General features: G+C 43.6%; 1 protein-coding gene across 1 annotated transcript; it reads right to left on the bottom strand.

Moving 5' to 3' along the window:
• Positions 1-268: 268 nt before the first annotated feature.
• SNX8 (sorting nexin 8) lies at positions 269-20,047 on the bottom strand. The gene is made up of 11 exons (XM_041462697.1): positions 19,971-20,047; positions 13,235-13,425; positions 12,692-12,809; positions 10,246-10,367; positions 9,806-9,886; positions 8,708-8,868; positions 8,177-8,309; positions 7,019-7,087; positions 6,118-6,267; positions 5,589-5,738; positions 269-4,858 (listed from the first exon to the last, which is right to left on the bottom strand). The coding sequence occupies exons 1-11, from the start codon at positions 20,002-20,004 to the stop codon at positions 4,745-4,747; spliced, it is 1,323 nt and encodes a 440-aa protein (XP_041318631.1). The 5' UTR covers positions 20,005-20,047; the 3' UTR covers positions 269-4,744.
• Between the last annotated feature and the right edge of the window lie 1,747 nt (positions 20,048-21,794).

The following is a 21,794-nucleotide window of genomic DNA, read 5'->3' as shown; positions in this document are numbered from 1 at the left end:
TCCTTCAGGATCCTCCAGCTGAAGGCAGTGTGAGGTATGGGAGTTAAGAAAGCACAAGCCAGAGGTAGATGTACAGTCCTGTCTCAGCCCCGCTTTCACTGTTGCAGCTCCTGAAGTCAAACTATTTGAGCATTTCAGGTAAAAATATGCTGAATCAATTCAACTTCCAGCAAGTTCCTGTTACAAAGTGCCATCCTCTAGGGCTGCAGGCTTTGTCCCAGGGCAGGAGCAGGTGACTGCTCAGCACTGATGTCAGCCCAACCCAGCGTGGCGGGCAGCAAAAGTTTAATCCAATCATGCCAGAAATAACACATCACATATGTAACTTCTTACACAAGTTGGTTTTTTTTTTTTCCTTTTTTCAAACACTTTTACAGACATGTAACACTTACAGATAGAATCTTGGAATGTCATGTAGGATCTGTAAACATTTCCAGTCTACCAGCTGTAGTAATAGTTCTTTAATTCCTGCATTTGAATAAAGTGCTTCATACATAAGGCTATTGGAGCAAAGCAAAGATACAGGATATTCCAGGCAGGCAAAATTCACACCCTCTGAACTATGTTTGTTTCTTGTCTCCTTCCAGTAGTTTTGAAAAATTTATACCACCCAAAAACATCCTTCTTCATCTGCTCAGCAAGCCACAGCTCAGACTTAGGAGGATGAATTAACACCTTAAAACCTTACTTTACCTTTCGTGCTGCACACTTTTTTAGAGAGGTTTTGATACCCAACTCTGCTTCTGACCTGGCAGTGAGGGTTCTTGGCTGCTCTAACGGAGAGAATGGTTTGGGGCAAATAGAATAAGCACAAAAGGACAAGCAGCTTTTACAGAGTGTAGGACCTTACTGCATGGTAGAAAGGGCATGACTGGCAGCCAATACCTGTTAAATGCCTTGATTTATTTCCTGATGGAACCTGTAAATTGCTGTGACAATCACAAACAACGTGACAATCACACAATTACTTTCTGTTCCTCCAGGAGTTTGGGTAGGAAAAGAACAAGCATGGCTCAAGCTTGCACTTCTGTTATCCCCTCTGCAGTCAGGAAGGTGCTTTCCCCAACCCTGATTTTTAGCTCATGTCAGAGAGCTGGGATGTTACTGCTCCTGCTGCCATGAGACTGACATGGTTTAAGTAAGTTCTGTCCCCAGCTGGTGATCTTTGTCTTTTAGTAAACAGCACAAACTGAAGAGTGTAAATTTACCTGTTCCAAATTCCAGGAATTACACCCTTGCATGGTTAAAGGAGAATTAAAAGCACTGGAATGTGGCAAGGCACCGTTGAACACTTTCCAAATTAGGAGGAGCAACTCACCAGGAAGATGGAAGGAAAGGGAAAGAAGAATACAAGATTTAAGATATTGTAAATAGAGTCTTGAGCCTTTCAACATGATACTGACAAAAAGCTTGTATATTCCCACTTCACAGCTGGAAGTGGAGAAGCCCTCAGGAGTGTCAAAACAGAGTCCGTTTCAGAGAACAATTTTCAGGCAGCCTTTCAAGTCTCAGGTGTTTACTACCCTGGTACCTCCAGGACTGCTCTGACAGACACTGCAGGCTTTTCTGCCATCACTCCTTTGAGCACATCTAAGTCCCCTGACCTCAAGCACACACAGAAAAGCTTCCATTCACAAAAGCACATTAACACTTTGACACTGCATCTTACAGGAGCATCAGATCTCAGACAGGCAGCACACACTCCTCAGTTAGTCTGGCTTGGTTAGTGTTTACTGCAGAAGGCAAGAGCATGGAGGTAACTACAACTGTTTTCCTCACATTGGCTAGGACAGACAGACAGCTTGATGGATCCTTGGAGTCCCTGCTACTTCTCTCTGGAGGAAGAAAGCTGTGCTTGATGCTGCCCTCCAAGTCTGACAGATCCATAAACTGAACAGAACAAAGACAGTAAGGAAATCCCTCACACATTGAGGTAAACAAACAGGGCTATTTCCACACTGACCAGTCTCCCAGAAGAAAGGTTTGCAAACTAAGGGTTGTATGAAATAGTGTCTGCATGTGTTTAGGAATGAGACAGAAGCTTGACAGTCCAGTATGAAATAAACTGAAGTGCCAGCAGCTGGATCAGCTTTGAGAATACTGGGCCTCAGTTCTCAAATATCTGGTGAACAGAGTAAAAGCAAAACAAGAAAAGCCCACCCCCAAAACTCTCCTCAAAGACACACATGGGCTGACAATGGAGGCATGGGGTGTTTCTCAAAACAAGGCAACTTCAGTTTCTTTATAGGTCCTGTGGTGTGTCTATTAATGTTACAGTCTCTGCACTAGGACTGTACAATTTCTGCCTGAAGGTGAACAGGAAAGAGGAGTTAGTCTAAAGCCCTAATGTCATTTTGATGTTTGCTTTTTGGGGAGTTGTTTTTTGATTTTAAATCAAGTTCAAAATTGTAATGTTTTTCTAAAAGTGAGAAGTGCAAAGTTCCATTCAGGCTAGTCCTTTGCAAGCACTCTTATAGAACACTGCCCAGTCAAACAAGTAACTTATGAGACCCATCATAAATTATCAGATCTTGCCCCAAAACATACAGTATTTTCTCAATTTCACTGTTCACCACATCAGGCAAACAAGTAAAGGAGGATGGGTGCTCAGACTAAGCCAGCCATAACCAGCCAGCACCTTCTGATAATGCCAGGAGTGAAGAGCATGGAAAAGTCTGGTAACACACTTTCCACACTTGAACCACAAACCATCTTTCTAATCAAGACAAGGTCAAGCAGAAAAAACCTGTTGTACCATGCCTGAGATTATATTGTGTCTGTAACTGGACTGTAGAAACATTTCCCTCCCCTGACAGTTTGCTCCAGCTTGTGAGCAGAATTACTTCTGCATCACTTAGGAAATCTCCAGGAGAGAATCAAATCTGTCACAGCCATTTGCAGTTCATCTGTCTCACTGGACAAGGCCCATGTGCAGGAGGAAAGTGAGTTAATATTTGAATTGTTGGAAAAAGCTCTTTAATGCAATCTGTGCAAGGTTGGCTACACACTGCTTAAGGCCCAGCATTCAAGGAATTCACCCATAGCAGTGTATTTACTCCATTTTGAGGAGTGTGAGTAATGGTTATTCAGTCTCCTGAAACTGGGCAAATAACTTATCTTGCTCCTAGCTGAACAAACTAATCCAGAATTTCTACCTGGGCTAGGAAGAGTTTCGTGTTGCACTGAAACTTCTAAATGAAAAAAAACCAAAACAAAAAAGCTTTTGTGATTGGAGGATTTAAATATACTTCCTGATAATAGGGAAGTTCCCCAGTGGGAAAATACTGTAATGGTTCCAATTTAACAGCAAGCACTCATCCTTTTTAATGTGCTTCCTTTTTTACCCATTCAAGGAAAATGCTAAGAAGCCAAGTCACAAATTCCCCTTTGGAAGCTATTTTGGCCCCAGAGAAGTCAGGTTCAGGGAGTGCTGTTCACAGAGTTTTGTGCAGATGTTTGCAGTTTGATTATCAGTTTCTCTGGAGAATGTGCACCATTTCCCCTGAGGTAACATGACACGCACGTTTTCCCCCTGTGCCTCCCGAGGCAAAGCCACTGGAGATGCAAAGTGGGGAATGTTTAGTCCCTTTATCACGACCACAAACCATTCTGAAAACCCCATTACCAAGGGCTGTGGTGTTTTTAGAGATGACAACTTCCACTTATTTGTCTACTCTCCTTCACAAACAAACATACTGCAATGCTACCCACAGCCAGGAAGAATGACAGTAACATCCTGATAATACTGAATTTTTGCTAATGAGCTTTATCAGCACTGTGTTCCAGCCTGCTGTTGCAACAGGATACTTCTGATATTACACCAAAGAAAACACCAGCCTTTGGGTCAGCAGCTCTCCAACAGATCTGAACTGCTACTCACCAGATGGAGGTCAGAACCTCCAGAAGAAATAAACAAGCTACCTTATAGCTGTTCCACTCCTGTAGTACAAGTGGTTTACAATTAAGGAATGTTTTAGTCAATTATTTTCTCATTTATGCCAGGCAAACTCCTCTGAGTTCCTGAACCCAGCTGTCTTTGGCCCCAAACTGAAAAATATGAGCAAGTCCCCAGGCTGCCCTTCAACCATGAAGGGAAACAAACTGACAATACAGTCCATCCAGCACCATCAGGAAAATCCCTGTCACAGAGCAGCACTGACCCCTGCCCAGCTGGGTTATGAAATCCAACCACTTCATTCATTTTGTGCTAAGGTCTAGCAGTAAGAAATCAAATCCAGACACCTACAATGGGATGGGGGATGGCTTTCAGCTTTCCTTATGCACACATGTCCCTAACACAGGCCCTCCAAGGCATAAAAAGCAATTTATCTCCACTACAAGCAAGTGCTTCAGCTATCCTGTTCATCTCAGCACTTCAGAGACGTGCAGAGATGTGTCAGCACAGCTGCAGATAAACACGATTGGAGGACTGTTAGTACAAGATGCAGAGGCCTCAGCAACAACAAACACTGCAGCACTCGCTGTGCCAGGCCACGTCCCAACCCCATGAGGAGTGTCTGCAGGATAATGAACATCAGCTCTGCCCCAGGGCATTGCAAAATTACAAAATTGTCTCTATATCCATATGTTCTGCCCCACATCCAGTCTGTCTAAATCTGAGAGCAGCTCAAAGCAGCAATATTTAAAAAAAAAAAAAGAATAGCTGTTTGGAGGATTCATTGGAGGTAGAGGTCCCACCCCTTCGTTGATTGCCCTTCTTGCTCCGTGTGGGATGCTTGGAACATTAAGTGGAAAAGAAGTTTCCCTCTGGAGGTGACAGTGGTGGAGTTGGCATACTGCTGGATCCCACAAAAAGGCAGCTCAACTTCGGCTTCAATTCATTCCAAACTTTACTCATCTGTGAGTGGAGAAGGAGAGAAAGCAGACATGACCACACAGCAGGTAACAATCTCACCACACAGAATTTTAGCAGCAGTCTCAGGCACTCAGAAGCACAAGACAAATTTGCTGAAGTATTTTCAGGAAGTTCAGTGGACCCAGAATGTTCCTGTCAGATCAGTGCAGCTCCATGAACATTTTTCTGAGCCTGTATGGAAGGGAGATTTCCCTTCATCAAATTCCTTCACTGAAGGAGAGCTGAAGGAGAAAAGACTTTTCTAATATAACCAAAGCAAGAAAGTTTGTATATGGGGAATATTAAAGGCCATATTTAGGGTTTAACAAAAAAGGAGTTTCTAAGTTTTAGATCAAAACCTGGAAAATGTTCTTGTCATACAATATATTGTGTAGCTCAACAAAAAAACAGATTAATCTAGCAAACACACATCATTCATTACAGAGCAGACACTGAATGGTTGGGTCTTCTTCAACTACTCACAGGATAGGGCCAGCTACAGATGAGACAATAAAAGAAGAAAACAAACTTGCTGCAAGAAGATACCATCTTTTAGAGGGGTTAGAGGCCAACCCTGATCCTCATCCCAAAGTGGAAAAACCTCAGGTAACTTCCTAAGTTAAAAGAGAGCCCAACTGCACAGATGATTAGAGGCTGAAGGCCAATGGGTGAAAACAAATCTATTCAAATTCTCGTTCCTATTTTGAGAAAAAGGACATAGTCCAGAACTCACCTCTTTGTGACCCTGAATCTGGGAGTTGACAAAGGCCCCCAGAATGTGAGATGTGAGAGGCAGGTAGATGTGGATGAGCTGTGTCTCCTGATGCAGGCAGTACAGGGAGAAGTAATTCCGCAGCTCCATGGTTATGATCGCGTTTTCTTGCTGAAAGAAGAGGAACTCGGTGACCAGGAAGAGGATGGGAGAAAGGATGACATTCCTCCCCATACCAGCAATTCAAACACATACCAAAACCCTAAAAAGGCAGTTCCTGGACCCATTTGATACCACAGGAATTGCCCTTTCCATCATGCAGACTGCTGCTGCTTCCCACAGCTCCTGCAAATGACGTGCTGCCTGAGAGCCAGTAACAAGTGTTGAGAAAAGCAACACATTTTCCACATGGCACAGCAGGTAGCACAGATTTCCCAAAGTACAGGCTATCCTTTCAGTCCAAGAACTGTCTGCAAATGTGACTGAGTTCCAGAGCAGCACCATCACAGAGCCCAGTCCCACCCTTTGCTCTCTCAGGTGCCTGCCCTACCTCCACAATCCGAGACTCCAGTTGCTCCACCGATTCTGGCTCCTTGTTCTGCACAGTGGCACTCATCATCTGCTTCTTCATCATGCTGTACTTGTGCAACGCTCGCTGGTGCTTGTGCAACACCCCCTTCTCGTGCCTTTCACACAGGTCCTTTATGGGAAAAGGAAACAGCAGTGGAGCCAAGAGTCAGCAAACACACAGCCAAGTACATCAGGAACACACACGTGTGGTCACACTTTGTGTCATTTCTACGCTGCAGATTTTTGCTCCTTTGTTTTCAAGAGGGTCAAAAAATGCCAGTAGCTAAGAATTTAAGAAACAAAACTGCTTGAACCCAGATCATTGAGCTTAAGAGGCAACTTGGAGCATCACTTCTGCCAATATTTTGGATCTTATCAGGCCTCTTATCTTTTCTGACCTTTACAGTATTAAGTGCTGGCAATTAATTAAAGTGCTGGCTCAAGTCCTTCAAATTCAGTCCTGGCCTGGACTGAAAGGCTGCCACGTACAGCTGACCAGAAGATTAGTATTAACAAAATCCTTTCATTCATAACTGAACTCATGTATCCATGAGCAAATCAGTAGCAATCTAGTTCACTGCTTTGACTCAAAAGCAGCCCAGTCTAAAACCAAAAAGTTAGCTAATCCATACAGTTTAACCAGTCAAATTTTTAAATTCCTTGCAGGGTTTGCTCTTTGGCAAGTTCTCATCATCAGATGAGCTATCAGGGAGGCTACAGAGCTCCTTGTGGCCAACAGCCATTCCCCTCCCTCTGCCAGATGCCCAGTTTGCCTCTGAACTGGCTTCACAGACAGTTTTCCATCCAGTTGGCGTTACACCCTCCAAAGAGCACAAACTTGCTCTAAACAACTTTCTTGTTGGCAGAACAGCAGAGCTCACTTTATAGGACTGGAGTAAATCCAGGAAAAGGTTCAACTTCTCCACCACATCATTCTCTTCCTGTTTACCCTAGAAAACAAGGAAAAAGTACATTTTACGTAAGCCTGGCATCACAGCCCTTCACCCCCCCACACCACGCAGGCTCTCACTGCTCTCTCCAGGGCACATCAGTGCTTACACAACTGCATCAAAAATCTCTCCAATGGCACTGGAGTGTTTAGTCTTCAGTGTGCAGAACAAAGACCTGACTGAGGCAGGAACAGCTTTTCCAACTGACTGATCATTAGAATAAGAGGAGTTGGTTTCACAGGCCTGCGTGTCAGTCCTTTCAGCACACTCTGCCTGGAATTCCTTGCTCTTGCAGATTCCTCCAATCTTTCATCTTCCCTTCCTACAAGATAACTAATCCATTAAAACTCTGAATACCTGCATGTCCCCCGTAATAGTTCATGCATCAGAAGGCAGAGATGAGACACCAAGACAAATTTCACTGCCAATTTTTTTATTTTGTAGAATACTCTTCCTGTATCAATAGAGCTCTCTGGAGCATAAACTCCAGAGAGAGAGACCTGGCCTGACTGATCTACAAAAGCACACTGACTGTTTTAACACAATGAGATGAAGAGCACTGAAGACAAAACTATTACTTTTCCTTCCCAGACTGTCGTGTTCTCACATAATTCTGACAGTCATTAGCACACTGTACACTTAAACTGGAATGTGATGCTTCGGTCTGAATGATTCTCGTGTAATGTTTAAGTACATGTGTAATGTGAAAACTTGATTCAGAAGTAAGTTATTCCGGGTTCTCTGTAGCAGATTAATAAAATGGAACACAGGACTTTTGGACAGCTCACCCTAGTAGTGAACTTAATGTATGCAGTAACCATTTAAAAGTAAGAAAGAAAGTGGATTTTTCCTTCCTTTCCATTGCCTGTTACATTTTTTCCCCATTTAAACACAGTCCAGGTATTTCACACAAGCTTGAACAAGCAGGCTGTTGGTTGAGAATGTGAGTTTGGACTGCAGTCTCCCTCTTAACTCTTGAAGAGCTTATGTCCACAGAGCTCATGATTCAAGATAAAATTTAGGGCAGCAGTGTACTTCATTCACATTACAAAAAGGAAAAAAAAAAAAGGACAAAAGTAAAGGACTCACCTGCTGCACAGCCTTATCTGCCAGAAGTGCAAATTCAACAGACAGACCCTTCAAGGCTTGTTTCAGAGTCCCCCATGTGTTGTTATTCAAAGCAGCCCAGGAAGGAAGTGGAGTAGTGTCTGAGCCCAAAGCACTGGAAGGAGAAAAGCAACGGTCACATCTAGGAGACAAATTCCACTGAGCTGATAAAGATATTTGCAGAGAGCAGTTTCAAATCTGTCTAAACAGCCCACAGTGCTGAGCTACTACTGTCCTACCACAAATGCAGAGTTAACTGTGCACATACTGGGGAGAGAGACAATAACACAAGTATCCGAATGTGAAGGTATTTCTGTTTTCATTCCTCACTCTACAGAATGCAGCCTTAGTGAAAAGTGTGTATTTCCTTCTTTTATAGAAGGAAAATTGATTATGTCCTACTGCATGCACTGAAACACCCCTTTTTACCAGACCATTTGCAGGTAAACTGCACAGCAGTTTTGAGTTCTAACCAACAGGAGAAATCAGCAAATCCTTTTCCTCCAAACCTACCTCAGCTCCTTCCCAAATATGAGGAGGTCGGAGGCGTTATCGATGGCTCGGGAAGCGATTCTCTCCGCGCGGTCCCGGAGCTTATAAAAGCTGTTATAAATATTTCTGATCAGCTCCCTGCTGGCAGCAAACTGGGCCTGAATGTCAGCTGGGAGGAAGTCCTGAAGGAGTACAGAGGGATTACTGGTGGATAAATCAGAGACATGCCACAGTCTGCAGAGGGACAGGCTTCCCTCCTGTGCTCACACTCTCCCACTGTGCTCCAACAACTCTGCAGGGATCAGTTTCCCATTTAGGTGTCCAAGTCACATGTCACACAAACAGCTCTCTAATTTTCAGAGGCAGAAAGGGGTTCAAATACCCAGCATAGACAATTGGCAAAATCTGCAATTCTCCTATGTAGTTAAAAGAATGTTTGTGAGGTTTCAAGCTTACAAGTTCTGATCTGATCCTACTAGTAACTCCCCATCTAGTAAAGTCAAGCACAAACTGAAAGTTCAGCTTTTTTTTGACCAGTTTATCACTGGTAAAAGCCTGAATTAAGCTCCAGTTGCAAAACCTTCTGCAAGCACTGCAGGAACCTGAACAACAACTTGCTTTGCAATTGCTCAATGAACACAGTGGATGTGTACTTAAAACATGTCATAGCAGTAATCACTGGGATAAACAGATATATGGAGAACTTATAACTAGCTTTTCCATAACAGTCCAAATTGCTCTCCCACAGGGAGAGAACAGACAGAATGAGGGCATGAGCACAAGGGAAAGACATCAATCTACACATTACCTTTTAAATTGTGCAATTTGTGCATTTATTTGTTATGCAAGTACAAGTAATTACAGAGAAACATGTTCTGAGCAGGATTCATTGTTTAATCTATATCATATTCATGAGCCAGAATTTAACTAGAAATATCAGGCCCTTAAGAGTCAAAAGTTTATTTGATCTTTTCAATAAAATTACAAGTCCTTCAAACTCTGGAAACAAATATCTCCTACTTAAGGTGTCCATCACTGCACAAATGCCATAACTGAAGCACCTGGAGAAGAAAGCCATTTAAACCAGAATAACACGTTGCAAGAAATTCATATACATACCTTGGCTTGGGTAGCTAATCTGCAAGTCACAAATTCATCTCCTACTCCCTGGACCAATTCCCTTAGCTTATTCTGTACATCCTGAAAAAAATATAGAATCAAATGAGCATGAAAAAACACAGGCACTTCATGCAGGTCTCAGATATATTGCAGCAGCAAGGCACAACTCAGCAAATACAGCTTTACCCAGGTTAGAGTTAATTTAAGGAAAAGCATAATCTCTGTTCCCCTAAGAACAGTTATAATTTTCAAAATACTACACTCCTGGCATTCAGTGAAATTACCTTCCACTTTCCACTGTGGAAACACCTACTGAGAGAAAATTCTCTTCATCCCAGGGAGCAAACCCATGTAGGTTAACAGCAATCCTGAACGCTGTGCCCAGCGAGGCAGTTACAGCAAGACTTGCAAGCTCAGGACTATCGCTAACAAACACTCACTGAGCCACTGAAGGACAGAAAGAGTTTCAAGAGCACATCTTCTGAGAAGGGGGGATGTCGAGCCACCAGGTTTATAAATCGCTTCAGCGCTCTCCTCCTCGATTCTATGAACTCACGATCAGCTGCAGGAAGAAACATGAGATTTCAGTTAATTTAGGAACATGAAAATTAATGTCCCTCACATGACATCTCAGAAAGAAAAAAGGAAGCACTGCAACAAAAACCAAAGAATGGATAGCAATAGTCTGTCAGCTCCCAAGACTGACCACCTCAACAAATATTCTGTCAAGTGTTCTTTACCTCTTACCAAAATCCAGCATACATAGCTACACGTGGTTAATTCCACAGGGTAGGTCAGGGAGGAGGGACAAACAACCAAGCTTAAGGCCTGAAACCTCCACTTACAAACTATGGGCCTACAGAGATTCTTCTTCCTCTGAATCAATTCCACAGAGGATATTCCACAGCCTGTCTTGGGACTCCTGAGATCAGCATCCATCCTTTTCAGGCAAGATGTCAAAAAGTACTTTGGAAGACTTGCACAGCAGTCTGCAGTACATCCATGCAGAGTCTTTACTTGTCAAACTAAAAAAAAATCTGTTCCTCTTGCTGAAACAGGAAGAATTTCAATCTGGCAATAACTGCAATAAGGAAGTAAATCAAAGTTCCTGGAGTTCTTCAGCAACAATAAAAAATAAAACCAAAGATTAAAGGAAAAGAAAGAAGTATAGAAAGAAAATACAGGAATGCTCTTATACATGACAACACTCATATCAGGAAGGATTTTTACTCTTTTGCCACAGTTTTAAGCTGGCAGTTTGCTGGCTGTGAGGACTCTCCCAGGTGATTCTCAGTTCAGCACCACGCACCAATTCATTTTTCTGCCTTTGGGGTTGCGGATCTTGATTTTGCTTTGCTCACCCTTAACCTACACAGACATTTCTGAAGTCGTGCACACACTTCCCACAGGATCTGCCTCAATGGTTGCTGTCCCCCAAACGAGCAGAGCAGGTCATCCACCTCCATCTGACAGACCCCCACTGGGATCTGTGTAACTCAGCAGAGGGACACACCAGGGACACAGCACAGAGCTTTGGCCATCCAGCTCTGGGACTTGGAGGCTCCAAGAGTCACACATCTATACCAATCCATCAAATCCTGCATCCTGAAACACCATTTGTGAGTCCATTCATCCACTCAGAAACAAGAAGCACCCATTCCCTTTCCTTTTTCCTGTTTGCAGTTTCCATTAAACCCACTTCCACAGTTCTTCTATATGCAGTCACTGGACTAAAGGCAAACAACACTGCCTTATCACAGCTTTGCACTGTATTAGAACTGTTCTCCTAGCACAGTTTGGCAACTAATCCTATCAGTTCTTTTCCTAAAGTTATGGTATGTGTGGGGAGAAATGCACCAGTGAATGCAGGGAAATATCAACACACCAGGATTGCAAGGAAATAAATGTGCCTGACAAGTAATAGAGCTTCTTTCAAGCATCCTCTGTCCACTGAGATTAATCAGAGAAGCTCTTTCCTCACATGTGTTGCATGAAGTGGAAATTCTGGCTGAGAACACTGAATCAGGTTAAACTCACACATGGGTTTCACAACCTCACAAAAAAAAGTCTTTGCAATTCACATCCCATCATAAGAATATATGACCATTGAAGCTCTTCAGGGGTGTGATTTTGCTCTGCTCCAATTCAATATACACCCTGTTCTGCTCACTGTTTACCAATTCTGCTTTACTGGAGCAATACATGGACTCCTCAATTGAAATCAATTATTTTTTGAAATACAGTGAGCTTAGCACCATGGGCAGGAGAGAAGACACTGAAAAGCTTGTTCTTTCACACATGAAGTATTAAACAAGACAGGATTTTATACAGTTATACCACTTTTGAAATAATAAATGCCTAAAACCAGTGTCAATATTTGAGATTAATGAAAAAATGTTCCTGAAGGAGCTTTAGTATGCTTTCTGTCTTGGGCTACTTCTTGGTTTCTAGTCTAACTGCTAAAGCATACTTGAATGAACTGACACAGATTCCATTTAGGTTGGAAAAGAACTTTTAAGATCACTGAATCCAGCTGTTAAACTAACACTGCCATGTCCACCACTAAACAATGATCATCACAACCTGTTCTTCTAAGAAGCAATACCTGCAACTCTGCCATGCTCTTGTGTAGTATTACACCTAAAATCTTATTAAGAAAAATCATCAGATACTGAAATTCCACACGAAGAAAGCCCACTGAAATTTTGCATTCCTATAGGAATTTCTAGCACGGCCATAATTCACACCTCCAAATTGTGTATTACAAACTCAAAGTTCTCTGAGGCAAGCAGGAGCCAAGACTTTCGATCTTTTAAACATTTCTTTTCAACAGTACCACGCTTGCACCACGAAGCCAACCCCCTGGAGCCCAAAATGCAGGTTTACCTCCCAGCACCCTCTTTGGGGGCAGTGCAGGCACCATGCGGTAGGGGAACTTCTGCAGCAGCATCTCGTGGAACACCACGAAGTCGTTGTATCTTCTGTACACAGAGCACTTGAATCGCTGCAATTAACCAGGGGGGATAAATCAATGCACAGCTTAGACAGCAGCACCTCCACAATTTATTTTTTTTTCGCACTGTAAATGCAATTTCTTCACTAGCTCAAATTGGTTTGAAATATCTAGCTACCTACTCCAATTTGTTACAAAATGGTTCAGTTTCCGTTGTCATACACCTGCTTTTGTACAGAGCTCAGGTTTCAAGCAAGTGAACTTGCAGACCATGCTTCACAGCTCAGTTAGATGTTCCATGCTGCAGAGTCAGGAAGGCCCAGTGCTACTGCATTAAAAATCAGCCCACACAAATGGTCTACTTAAAACCACCATCACCCAGCACATCTAAATCACTCAGGACTTCACCAGCAGAAACTGCACAGACATTCTGGGGAGGATACATTCTCAGCAAGCCCAAAGCTTGTTCACGTTACCTTGCTGGAAACCTCATATTCCACATGTTTCAGGAAAAGGCCCTTCTTCTCAGGTATAAGCTCCACCTGCACGCTGTCCTTGCTCAATAGCTCTTGTAGGGTGTGGGAAAGCAGCAGTGGATTTCCCTGGGGCGTCTGCATTAGAAACTGTTCCGCTTCCCTTGGTTCATTTACTGGAGGCTTGGCCAAATCTAGAAGACAAAAAGGGAAAAAACAGTAGACCTGATAAGATATAGTAAAAGAAGTAGCCTTAAAATATTCTGTTCCTTTGCTTGGTGCTGCCAGAGTGGTGCAACACCACCAGCAGCCCAGCCAGGCCACTCCCCTGGGAGGTGATGCTGCTTCTCACACGTTCACATCACCGGTACCTCCCTGCTCACAACACCCAGGAGCACCTCAATTATATCGAGTCAGAGACATCTCCAAGCAAAGAATCACAGGCCAAATTTGTTCTGTGAATCAGCTAAGAGGCCTGCATTTCCTGTCTGTCCAGCTCCCACCACAGCAGGATCTGCCAAAATGAACTAAACCCTTGCTCAGCACTTTTGGATCCTGCCTAGAACAACTCATGGAAGGAAAGAAAAATGTGTTGTTTTACGCTGCAGAAATTTAATCCATTAATTTTGCACATCATTTCAAAGGAAGGAGACACTTCATTTGACATAATTTTATTAAACTCTATGACAGTGTGCTACAGTGAGCGTGAATTACAATAATTTACTATGTCAATATACTTAAGTTCCAAAGCAGAGGGAAAAGGTTCCTAATAAGGGCTACCAACCCAAGAATTCCTCAATCACAGCAAGCTGTGGAAAATCTTTAAAATTTACCTATTCTCTTCCATTGCTTGAAGCTAGAAAACAAACAGCTTTTGACAGCAAATTTGACCATAACTGGGCAGCTTTGGACAGTAACTGACTCTCAGATGCAGAAGTGAAAAAAGATGGGCCTTAAGAATGTGGCCCCAGAGGACAAATGACATCAAAGAAAGGGCAAAGCTGATGACTCAGTGTTCTCTTATCAAGTGCCTGACTGCAGCCTGTTATCTCACCCTGACTTCATAACTGCAACTATTATGTGACTGCAAACTAAGCTTACATTGTTTTTCAAAGCCATCCTTTCTTTTCTACCCATTCCACACACAGGAAATAGTGTGAACAATGAGGGTACAACCCTGGGCTCTGTTCACCCCATACCTGAGTTCTGCTCTCCAGCCTGGAGCAGCTGGGTTGCCTCCTCTCTGTAAGAGACATACTGTGAACAAGCTCTTTTATAAAGCAAGTCAAATCCACTGATGAAAAGTACCTAGAAAAGCCAGGTAGGATTCATTATCCCTTCCTTGCCATTGTGCAGAAGTTCTTAAATATATCTGCAATTTTGAGAACACAGGAACACTGCAGAAGCAAGGAGTATTTCTTTCAGCTTACATAGTTCAAAAAGTTGTTAAGTGGGTAACAGATTAACTCAAGGAAGATAAGAAGTCATAGCCTTAACTTGAAGGCCCTGACCTCCTCCTGGTAAGGATTTCCTACCTGCTCCTTCATGTGTCCTAGGCCCTGATAAACAGAGAAAACAAGCAATCTTTAATTCTTCAGATTTATGACTTCATAACACATTTTGCTATTTGTTCCATAAAATGACTTAATGAAACCAAACCAAATCCAGGACAATTGACCTTATCCCACATGCCTCATCAGGCTTCAGATTCCTGCTAATGTGACTCACAGAAGCAAGTCTTAACACCTCTGCTTTAATAGACACATCAGCTCCTAACCCCACCTATGTAGCAGCTCCTAAAAATTTCCAGCTACCTGCCAGAAATTTGCAGTAAAATAATACAAGCTAATTCAGTGTTGACACGGGATATTGCTAGATGAAGTGATAACATCTGTAGAGCACAAGGCATCCTGGATTTCCAGAGCAGCAGTTCTCTGGGTGTCCACCCTGGTAAGTCTTGGGTTTAACTGCTCAAGACACACCAGTGAAATGTGACAGGGGACAGCAGATGTTGCTGCTCCTTCAATGCACACACACACCTCCCTCCAGGGAATTCCAGAGCCTTCTGTGATGCCCAGCCACTGGCTGATGTTGCAGAGGCCTCCCCCAAAGGGGGGGACTCAAAATGCACCCAGCTAATTCCCCAAGCAGTGCCAATCTGTACTCACACAACATCTCCTCCTGCCCACTGAGTCACTGTCTCTGCTTCCCATCTTTCTGCTGGACAACCAACAGCACAAACCACTCCCTGAACTGGGCTCAGCATTGTCTGGTAAACTCCTGAAACCCCAAAGGCAAGAGACAGGGATGAGAAGAAAAGATGTATAGGGTGAATCACGAAACCCTCACTCTTTCATCTTTAAGTCCCAGAACCAAACTGATGCTGAGGACTCTGAAGTTCCTCACAGGTCTGAACCCCATTACCCAGCAGACATCCACAGAGTGATGCCCCACCAGGGAAGACTCCACAGTCCTTTGACAATTCAGCCACATTGCCCTTTTCTTGGTAATTTCTCCCCAGTTTTTATCAAATTATTCCCTAAATTTGCTTTCTAAAAATCACCTACAGGACATGTCTTCTCTTTATCAGCAGTTCACACTCTTGGCTCTCCCTGAAATATTCTGTAGCTTCTTCACATCTCTACCTTGTCTAAATGTGTGAAATCACACAAACCAGACAACCATGCAAACAAGTTTGAATAATTACTGTTTAATTAATAACCTCAGCATGCCTGGTATCAACAAGACAGTTAGAGTGAATCTACACCCACAAACACAGGTCTGAGAACACAATAAAATGACTTGGGAACAGCTGTTAACCTGCTTTAGGAAATGTTTATCATGGCATTAACGCTAACCCTACAGAGCAATATATACTGGAGCTGTTCTTCAGCCCATTTTTCATTCTGCTTACTAAAGAGCCTATTTGGGAACAGCCTCAAGAGCCCTGGCCAGGAATGGTGGATAATAGTGGGAACTCATTGGTATGAGCTCCTGTGTTCAGCCAGTGAAAGGATTTACATGCATTGTAACAGAACACTTAAAGCTTCCCATCACGCACTCTCTGCTGGAGAACAGCTAATTTTGCAAACATTCCCTTTGGTTCAGCAGATCATTATCTAGTAAAGTTTATATACAGAGAGCAGCAAGTGGATACAGAAATGAGGTATGGAATGGTCCCCTGGAACACTGGGAAGCAGACAAAATAAAAATCAGCTTTTTCCTACAAGCCAGGCTTTTGCTACAGCAGTTTCTCAATCTGTTGTCAATAAGGTATCAGGAAGTGGCCTGATACAACTGAAAACAAGTTGATATAAAAGTTAAAAATAATACGTACAAACATACATATGCAAACAAGAAGACAACAAGAAGACAGGGACTAAAAGTTTGAAGAAACATTCAAAGCATGGCCTAGTTTTTGTTTGTTGTAAAAGAAAACAGCTATGAAAATACTGCATAATATGTTTTTGTTTTTTTGCAACAAGTCAGATAGCCTTTGGACCGAGGGGAGTTGAGAAACTTACCCAGAGAAAAACTGCAATAGAAAATATCTCTACTTCATGCCTTAGTTAGTGTTTCATGCTTTAGTTAGTGCTCAACATTCATTAGTCCACTGATACAACTGGGCAGCAATCTGCCTTCCGTGGAGTTACCAGTTTCCTCCATCCAAATTTCCAAAATCACGCATTTATGAAAGCCAGAGCCAAATTCCAAGTACCTGGATAGCTGCACAGAGTTTTCACACGTGAGTAAGCACACCCAGGAGAGCGATGCCAGGGCTGGAAGCACAGGTGGTAAATCACAACATTGATCTCCCTTCCCTGTTTAAGCTCCGTCAATCAAATTTGGAGGCCTTATCTCCATTTTACAGAGGGCTGATGCTACCAACTACTTATTACACCAGGCAATAATCAGATAAATTTATCAGACATGCTTAAGTAGATGGTGCCACAGAATTACTTATTATATTAGTAGCATTACTACTAGAAGGAGAAAGGAGACTGTAAGGAAGCAAAACCTTCAGGAAAAGCAGCTCAGATCTCTCCTCCATCATCACAGGCCACAGCTGTGCAGAGCAGAGGGGATCCAACCCACAGGAAATAGGAAAACTGACTGGCTTTGGGCACAGATACTTCAGATTTCTCCCTGGAAAAAATGAGGGCTCCACTACCAGCTCCTGGGGCAGGAATATTAAAGCAGCAATGTAAATATCATTCATCAGCATTTCCCTTTCCTTTCTGTCTTCTCATGAGAAACCCCAGGAATTATGGAAATGCCTCTCCCCTTATCGTGTCAGAAACATTCCTCCATAATTGCAGAATCCATCGTCCACATCAGCCTCCCTGAAAGCTGGTGCAGATTTCAACTACAAATTCAAACAGATTCCCATCTTAGTTCTCATTTTTTAAAATAGTACATAATTTGAAACCCCCCCCCAAAAAAAAAAAAAAAAAGTACAACCAAAAAAAAGCAAACAAAACTTTTGTCCTATTAAAGGCTTTACGTATTTTTTGAGACAACTGCACACAACTTGTTTGTGTTGTTTTGAAGAATTTAAAACCATGCAATTCTTATTTCAAAAGCAGAAAAGCAAAAGAATCAGTCTAACAAAGCCAAGTGCTGCACAGCTGTGTGTTCAACATGGAAAGCAGGTTTGTATTTCTTACTGGGTACAAAAAAAGTTATCATATTTAGCTTCATTCTAATTAAGAGTCTCCTTCCTTCTCCTTCCCAACAATTCCCGTGTAAATACAAGCTACCCAATGCCAAAACAAGATAAAATAGCACACACTATCATAAAATTAGATGCTGGAAACAGGCTCCAACATTTTGTTTTTCTCCTTTAAAAAAACCAAAACACCACCACCACAGATGCTAAGTATGTACCCTGCACTAGTCAGTCTGTGTTTTCTGGGGTTTTTTTCTTTGGTTAGGTTCTTCTATTTCCCCTTTTTTTTTTTCTGGTGTTGCAGGTTGTTTGGTTTTGGTTTGGGAAGGGTTTTTTGGTGGTTTTTTCCAAGTAAGTTTAAGATAGTTATTCAGCACTTGGTGCTCCTAAAGATGAAACAGAGAATTATGCCACAACTCAAAAATAGACGAGACTATTTAAGATTTCTTTAGTAATATTTTAAAAGCACCTGAATTTCTGCAGTCCCCTGCAGCTGTAGGCCTCTTGCTGCTTCTCAAATTTCCACAATCCCATACTCCAGCAGAAAAAAAAACCCAACACCACCTTGTCCCATAGATTTACTGTGTGTAAAGAGCTAACCTTAAGCTTCTTGCCCTGTTCTTTTAACTATGCTGTTAGATCATCAACTGATTCATCTGATTCCCCAAGTCTGGGGATACAAGGGACACATTCCATTCACAAGTCAGCCATGAGCCACAGCCCCCAGCTGCAGCAAACACAATAAAGGGAGATGCAGCTACTTTGAAGAAATAACAGGATTAGCAGAGAAAAATCCAATGAGGAATGTGCCCTAAGATTACAGGGACAAAAAGTCAAATGCTCACTGGGGCTGGTTCCCAGCGCTCAGTGGATGACTGCTAAGCTATCATTTTTCAAAAGAGGTTGGAAGTGTAAAAATTCACACCCAAAAATGTAACCCAGCAAGCAATAACCCAAACAATTACTCTGGGAAACTTTCACAAGGACATTTTAGCCTGACTACAAAACTGACAAGTTGCCACAATCCTTATAGAGGTCAGGAATATCCCATGAAAATAAATAGTTTATCTTTGTTTTGCTTCTCATTTTCCTTACATGTTTCTCACCCTCCTGATTATGCTTGGTGTTAGCATTTAAGCATTAAAAATGGCATTGCCACTCCAGACCCTACAGCCTCCCAACGGTCTTTTCACACATTTTGTAGGTAGAACAAGCTCATTCTTATCCCAAATCCTGTCGAAAAGCAATCATTAAAGCTCTCCTCTTTTTGTACCAATTCCACATGTCTGGAACTGATAAATTTTTCTCCCTCAACCTGCACCATGCCATAAAACTTGAAGACTGTGGGGGAAATCAGTGGTCATGTGCAAATTATACTGTCTGTAACCTGCACAGCCCTCGCACGGGCTGAACACACAGTTAAAGGTTTATCATCAGAAGAAAAGAGACACCTCACCCCCTACACCTGGGTTACCTCCCTGCAATTGCTGCAAAACAGACTCACATGGAAGTAAAAGCAAAAGGAAAAAAAAAAAAGTCAATAAAAGCCACTCTGCAAAATTGACTTCTACATGCTGGACGTTATCCTTTTTTCTTTTCTCTTCGATTGTATTAAAGTACTTCTACTTTTAGTGCTGCTAAATCAAAACCACAGCATTTGTATGTGCCCTCATAGGGGGGCATCAATGATACCTATCAGGACTCTCATTACTCTGGATATTTCAACCCTCCCAAAACACTCAGTGACGAGCTGCTGGTCTCCAAAAACAATTACATATGGGTGAAACTTCCAAGATCTCTGAGACCTGCATCATGATGCTAAAATAAAAAATATTGCTGCATTCACAGCATTATTTTTCTTTAGCCAAAATCATTAGATACCCTCTCTCAGTGCTCATCATAAACTCTTTGCCAAAGAAAACCAGGTTTTCTAAAGAAGGCCGAATAGAGCAGAAAGGTACAGAAGCACCATCACCAGAAGTTAATCAGTTCAAGAATACTCTACTTGGAGACAACTGCTTTATCTCTATAAGGCTCCTGAAGCAGATGGTAAATCCATAGCAGACATACCTGAGCAAGCTCTCTCTTTGGTACAGTAGGACATTTTTTCCACAAAGGCTGCTGTTCAATATGTTACATCAGTCCTGGACAGAAATATTCCAAAATAATTTATTTATAAGCATTATCTACATCGGGAGCATCACAGGCCTAACAAGAGCAAACTCACAGTGGACCCTAAATATTACCAACCAAACCATTTTTCCATGCATTAAGCTTACCTACCCACTTTTCTTTCCAAACTGAGCAAAAAAAAAAAAAAAAAAAAAAAAAAAAAAAAAAAAAAAAAAAAATGCACAGAGCAGGTACAAAAGTTCAGCCACTTCAAAGAGAACTTCAGAGAACCCTCTAAAAGTTTCCTTCAGCTTAACTGCTAAAGGAGTCTAACATGCTATTCCCTCAGTTCACCCAGGAGCTCCCTCCATCTCTCATTTCGCAACAAGCGCTGGCAGTATTTGCCTTCAAGTTTCTTCATCCCAGACCCAGCTGCACGCTCCTAAAACTGCAGCGCAAGGAGCCGGTGCTCTCCCGCTGGCTGTGCCGCTGGATGTGCCGCTGGCTGTGCCGCTGGCTCGGCTGGGAGCGGAGGCACCGGGAGCGCCCGTGCCGCTGCCACCGACCCGCGGCGGGAGGCTTCGCGCCGCCTCCAAGGTGCCCGGAGCCCCCCGGGCCGGCGGGGAGCAGGCACGAAATAAAATAATAATAATTATAATAATAAATAATAATAATAAATAATAATAATAGTAATAAACTCTGTGCCGCACGCAGGGAGCGCTCGGCCGCGTGACTCCCCACGGGAGAACTTCTGGACCGCGCCCCGTGTCCGCGTCCAGCCCCGCAGAAGGGCTGCGGGGAGCTGACCGCCTGCGGCCACCGGGACAACCATCGGGGCGGCCACCGGGGCGACCTCCCGCCGCCCCGCCGGGCAGGTAACCCCAGAGCTGCCGCTGCTGCCCCCGCACCTCGGCTCGGGAGGGAGCCCTGCCCCGAACGGCACCGCTGCGGCCCGGCCCTGGGCAGCCACCGGGCGGGCCGGGGCCAGCGGGGTCCCGCTGCCCCGGGGGGAAGAGGGGAAAGGCGGCGGCGCTTCCCCGCAGGTTTCGGCGGGGAGCGCGGCCCCGGCCCCGGCGCGGAGCCCCGTCCGCTCCCGGGCGGGCAGCGCACGGCGGGCGCGGCTGCACCGAGGGGCGGCCCCGCCGNGGCTCCGGCTCCGGCTCCGTGGGGACGTGTCAAATTGCAGCGCCGCGCCTCCGCGGCCCCGCTTGGGCAGCGCCCCCGGCTCGGACGGGCTCCGGCAGGGCAGCGAGCCGTCCCCGCCGCTGACGGGATCGCTGCGAGCGCCTCGGAACCGCTTCGGGATTAGTAACACATCTCTCGAGTGTCTTACAGCGTGTAAGAAGCGATCGGCTCATGGGTTTAATACAGGATTATTCCGAAGTATAACCGCTTTATTTTTTGAAATCTGAAAAGGATGGTTGTTGTGAACTTCAGGGAGGCTTTCTTGTGCGCTAGGAAAAGTAGATAACTGGTGAGGCTGTACTTTGGGATTCCTGTCACACAGTCTCAGAATCAATTGCATTGAAAGTGTTTGAAATCATTGAGTACAACCTGTGACTGAACAGCACTTTGTCACGCAGACCGTGGCACTGAGTGCCACATCCACTCTATCCTGAAAGACCTCCAGGATCCGTGACTCCCCCACCTCCCTGGACAGCCCATTCAATGTCTGATCACCCTTTCTGTGAAGAAATTCCTCCTGATGTCCAACCAAACCTCCCCTGGCACAGCTTGAGACTGTGCCCTCTCATCAGATGAATTACTCCGAGTCAATTTTGA

Source organism: Pyrgilauda ruficollis, unplaced genomic scaffold, assembly GCF_017590135.1.
Source record: "Pyrgilauda ruficollis isolate IOZ18807 unplaced genomic scaffold, ASM1759013v1 scaffold16, whole genome shotgun sequence".
Taxonomy (NCBI): Eukaryota; Metazoa; Chordata; class Aves; order Passeriformes; family Passeridae; genus Pyrgilauda; species Pyrgilauda ruficollis.
Note: the sequence above shows the minus strand (reverse complement) of the source record. Positions and strands in the feature narration are given on the sequence as shown.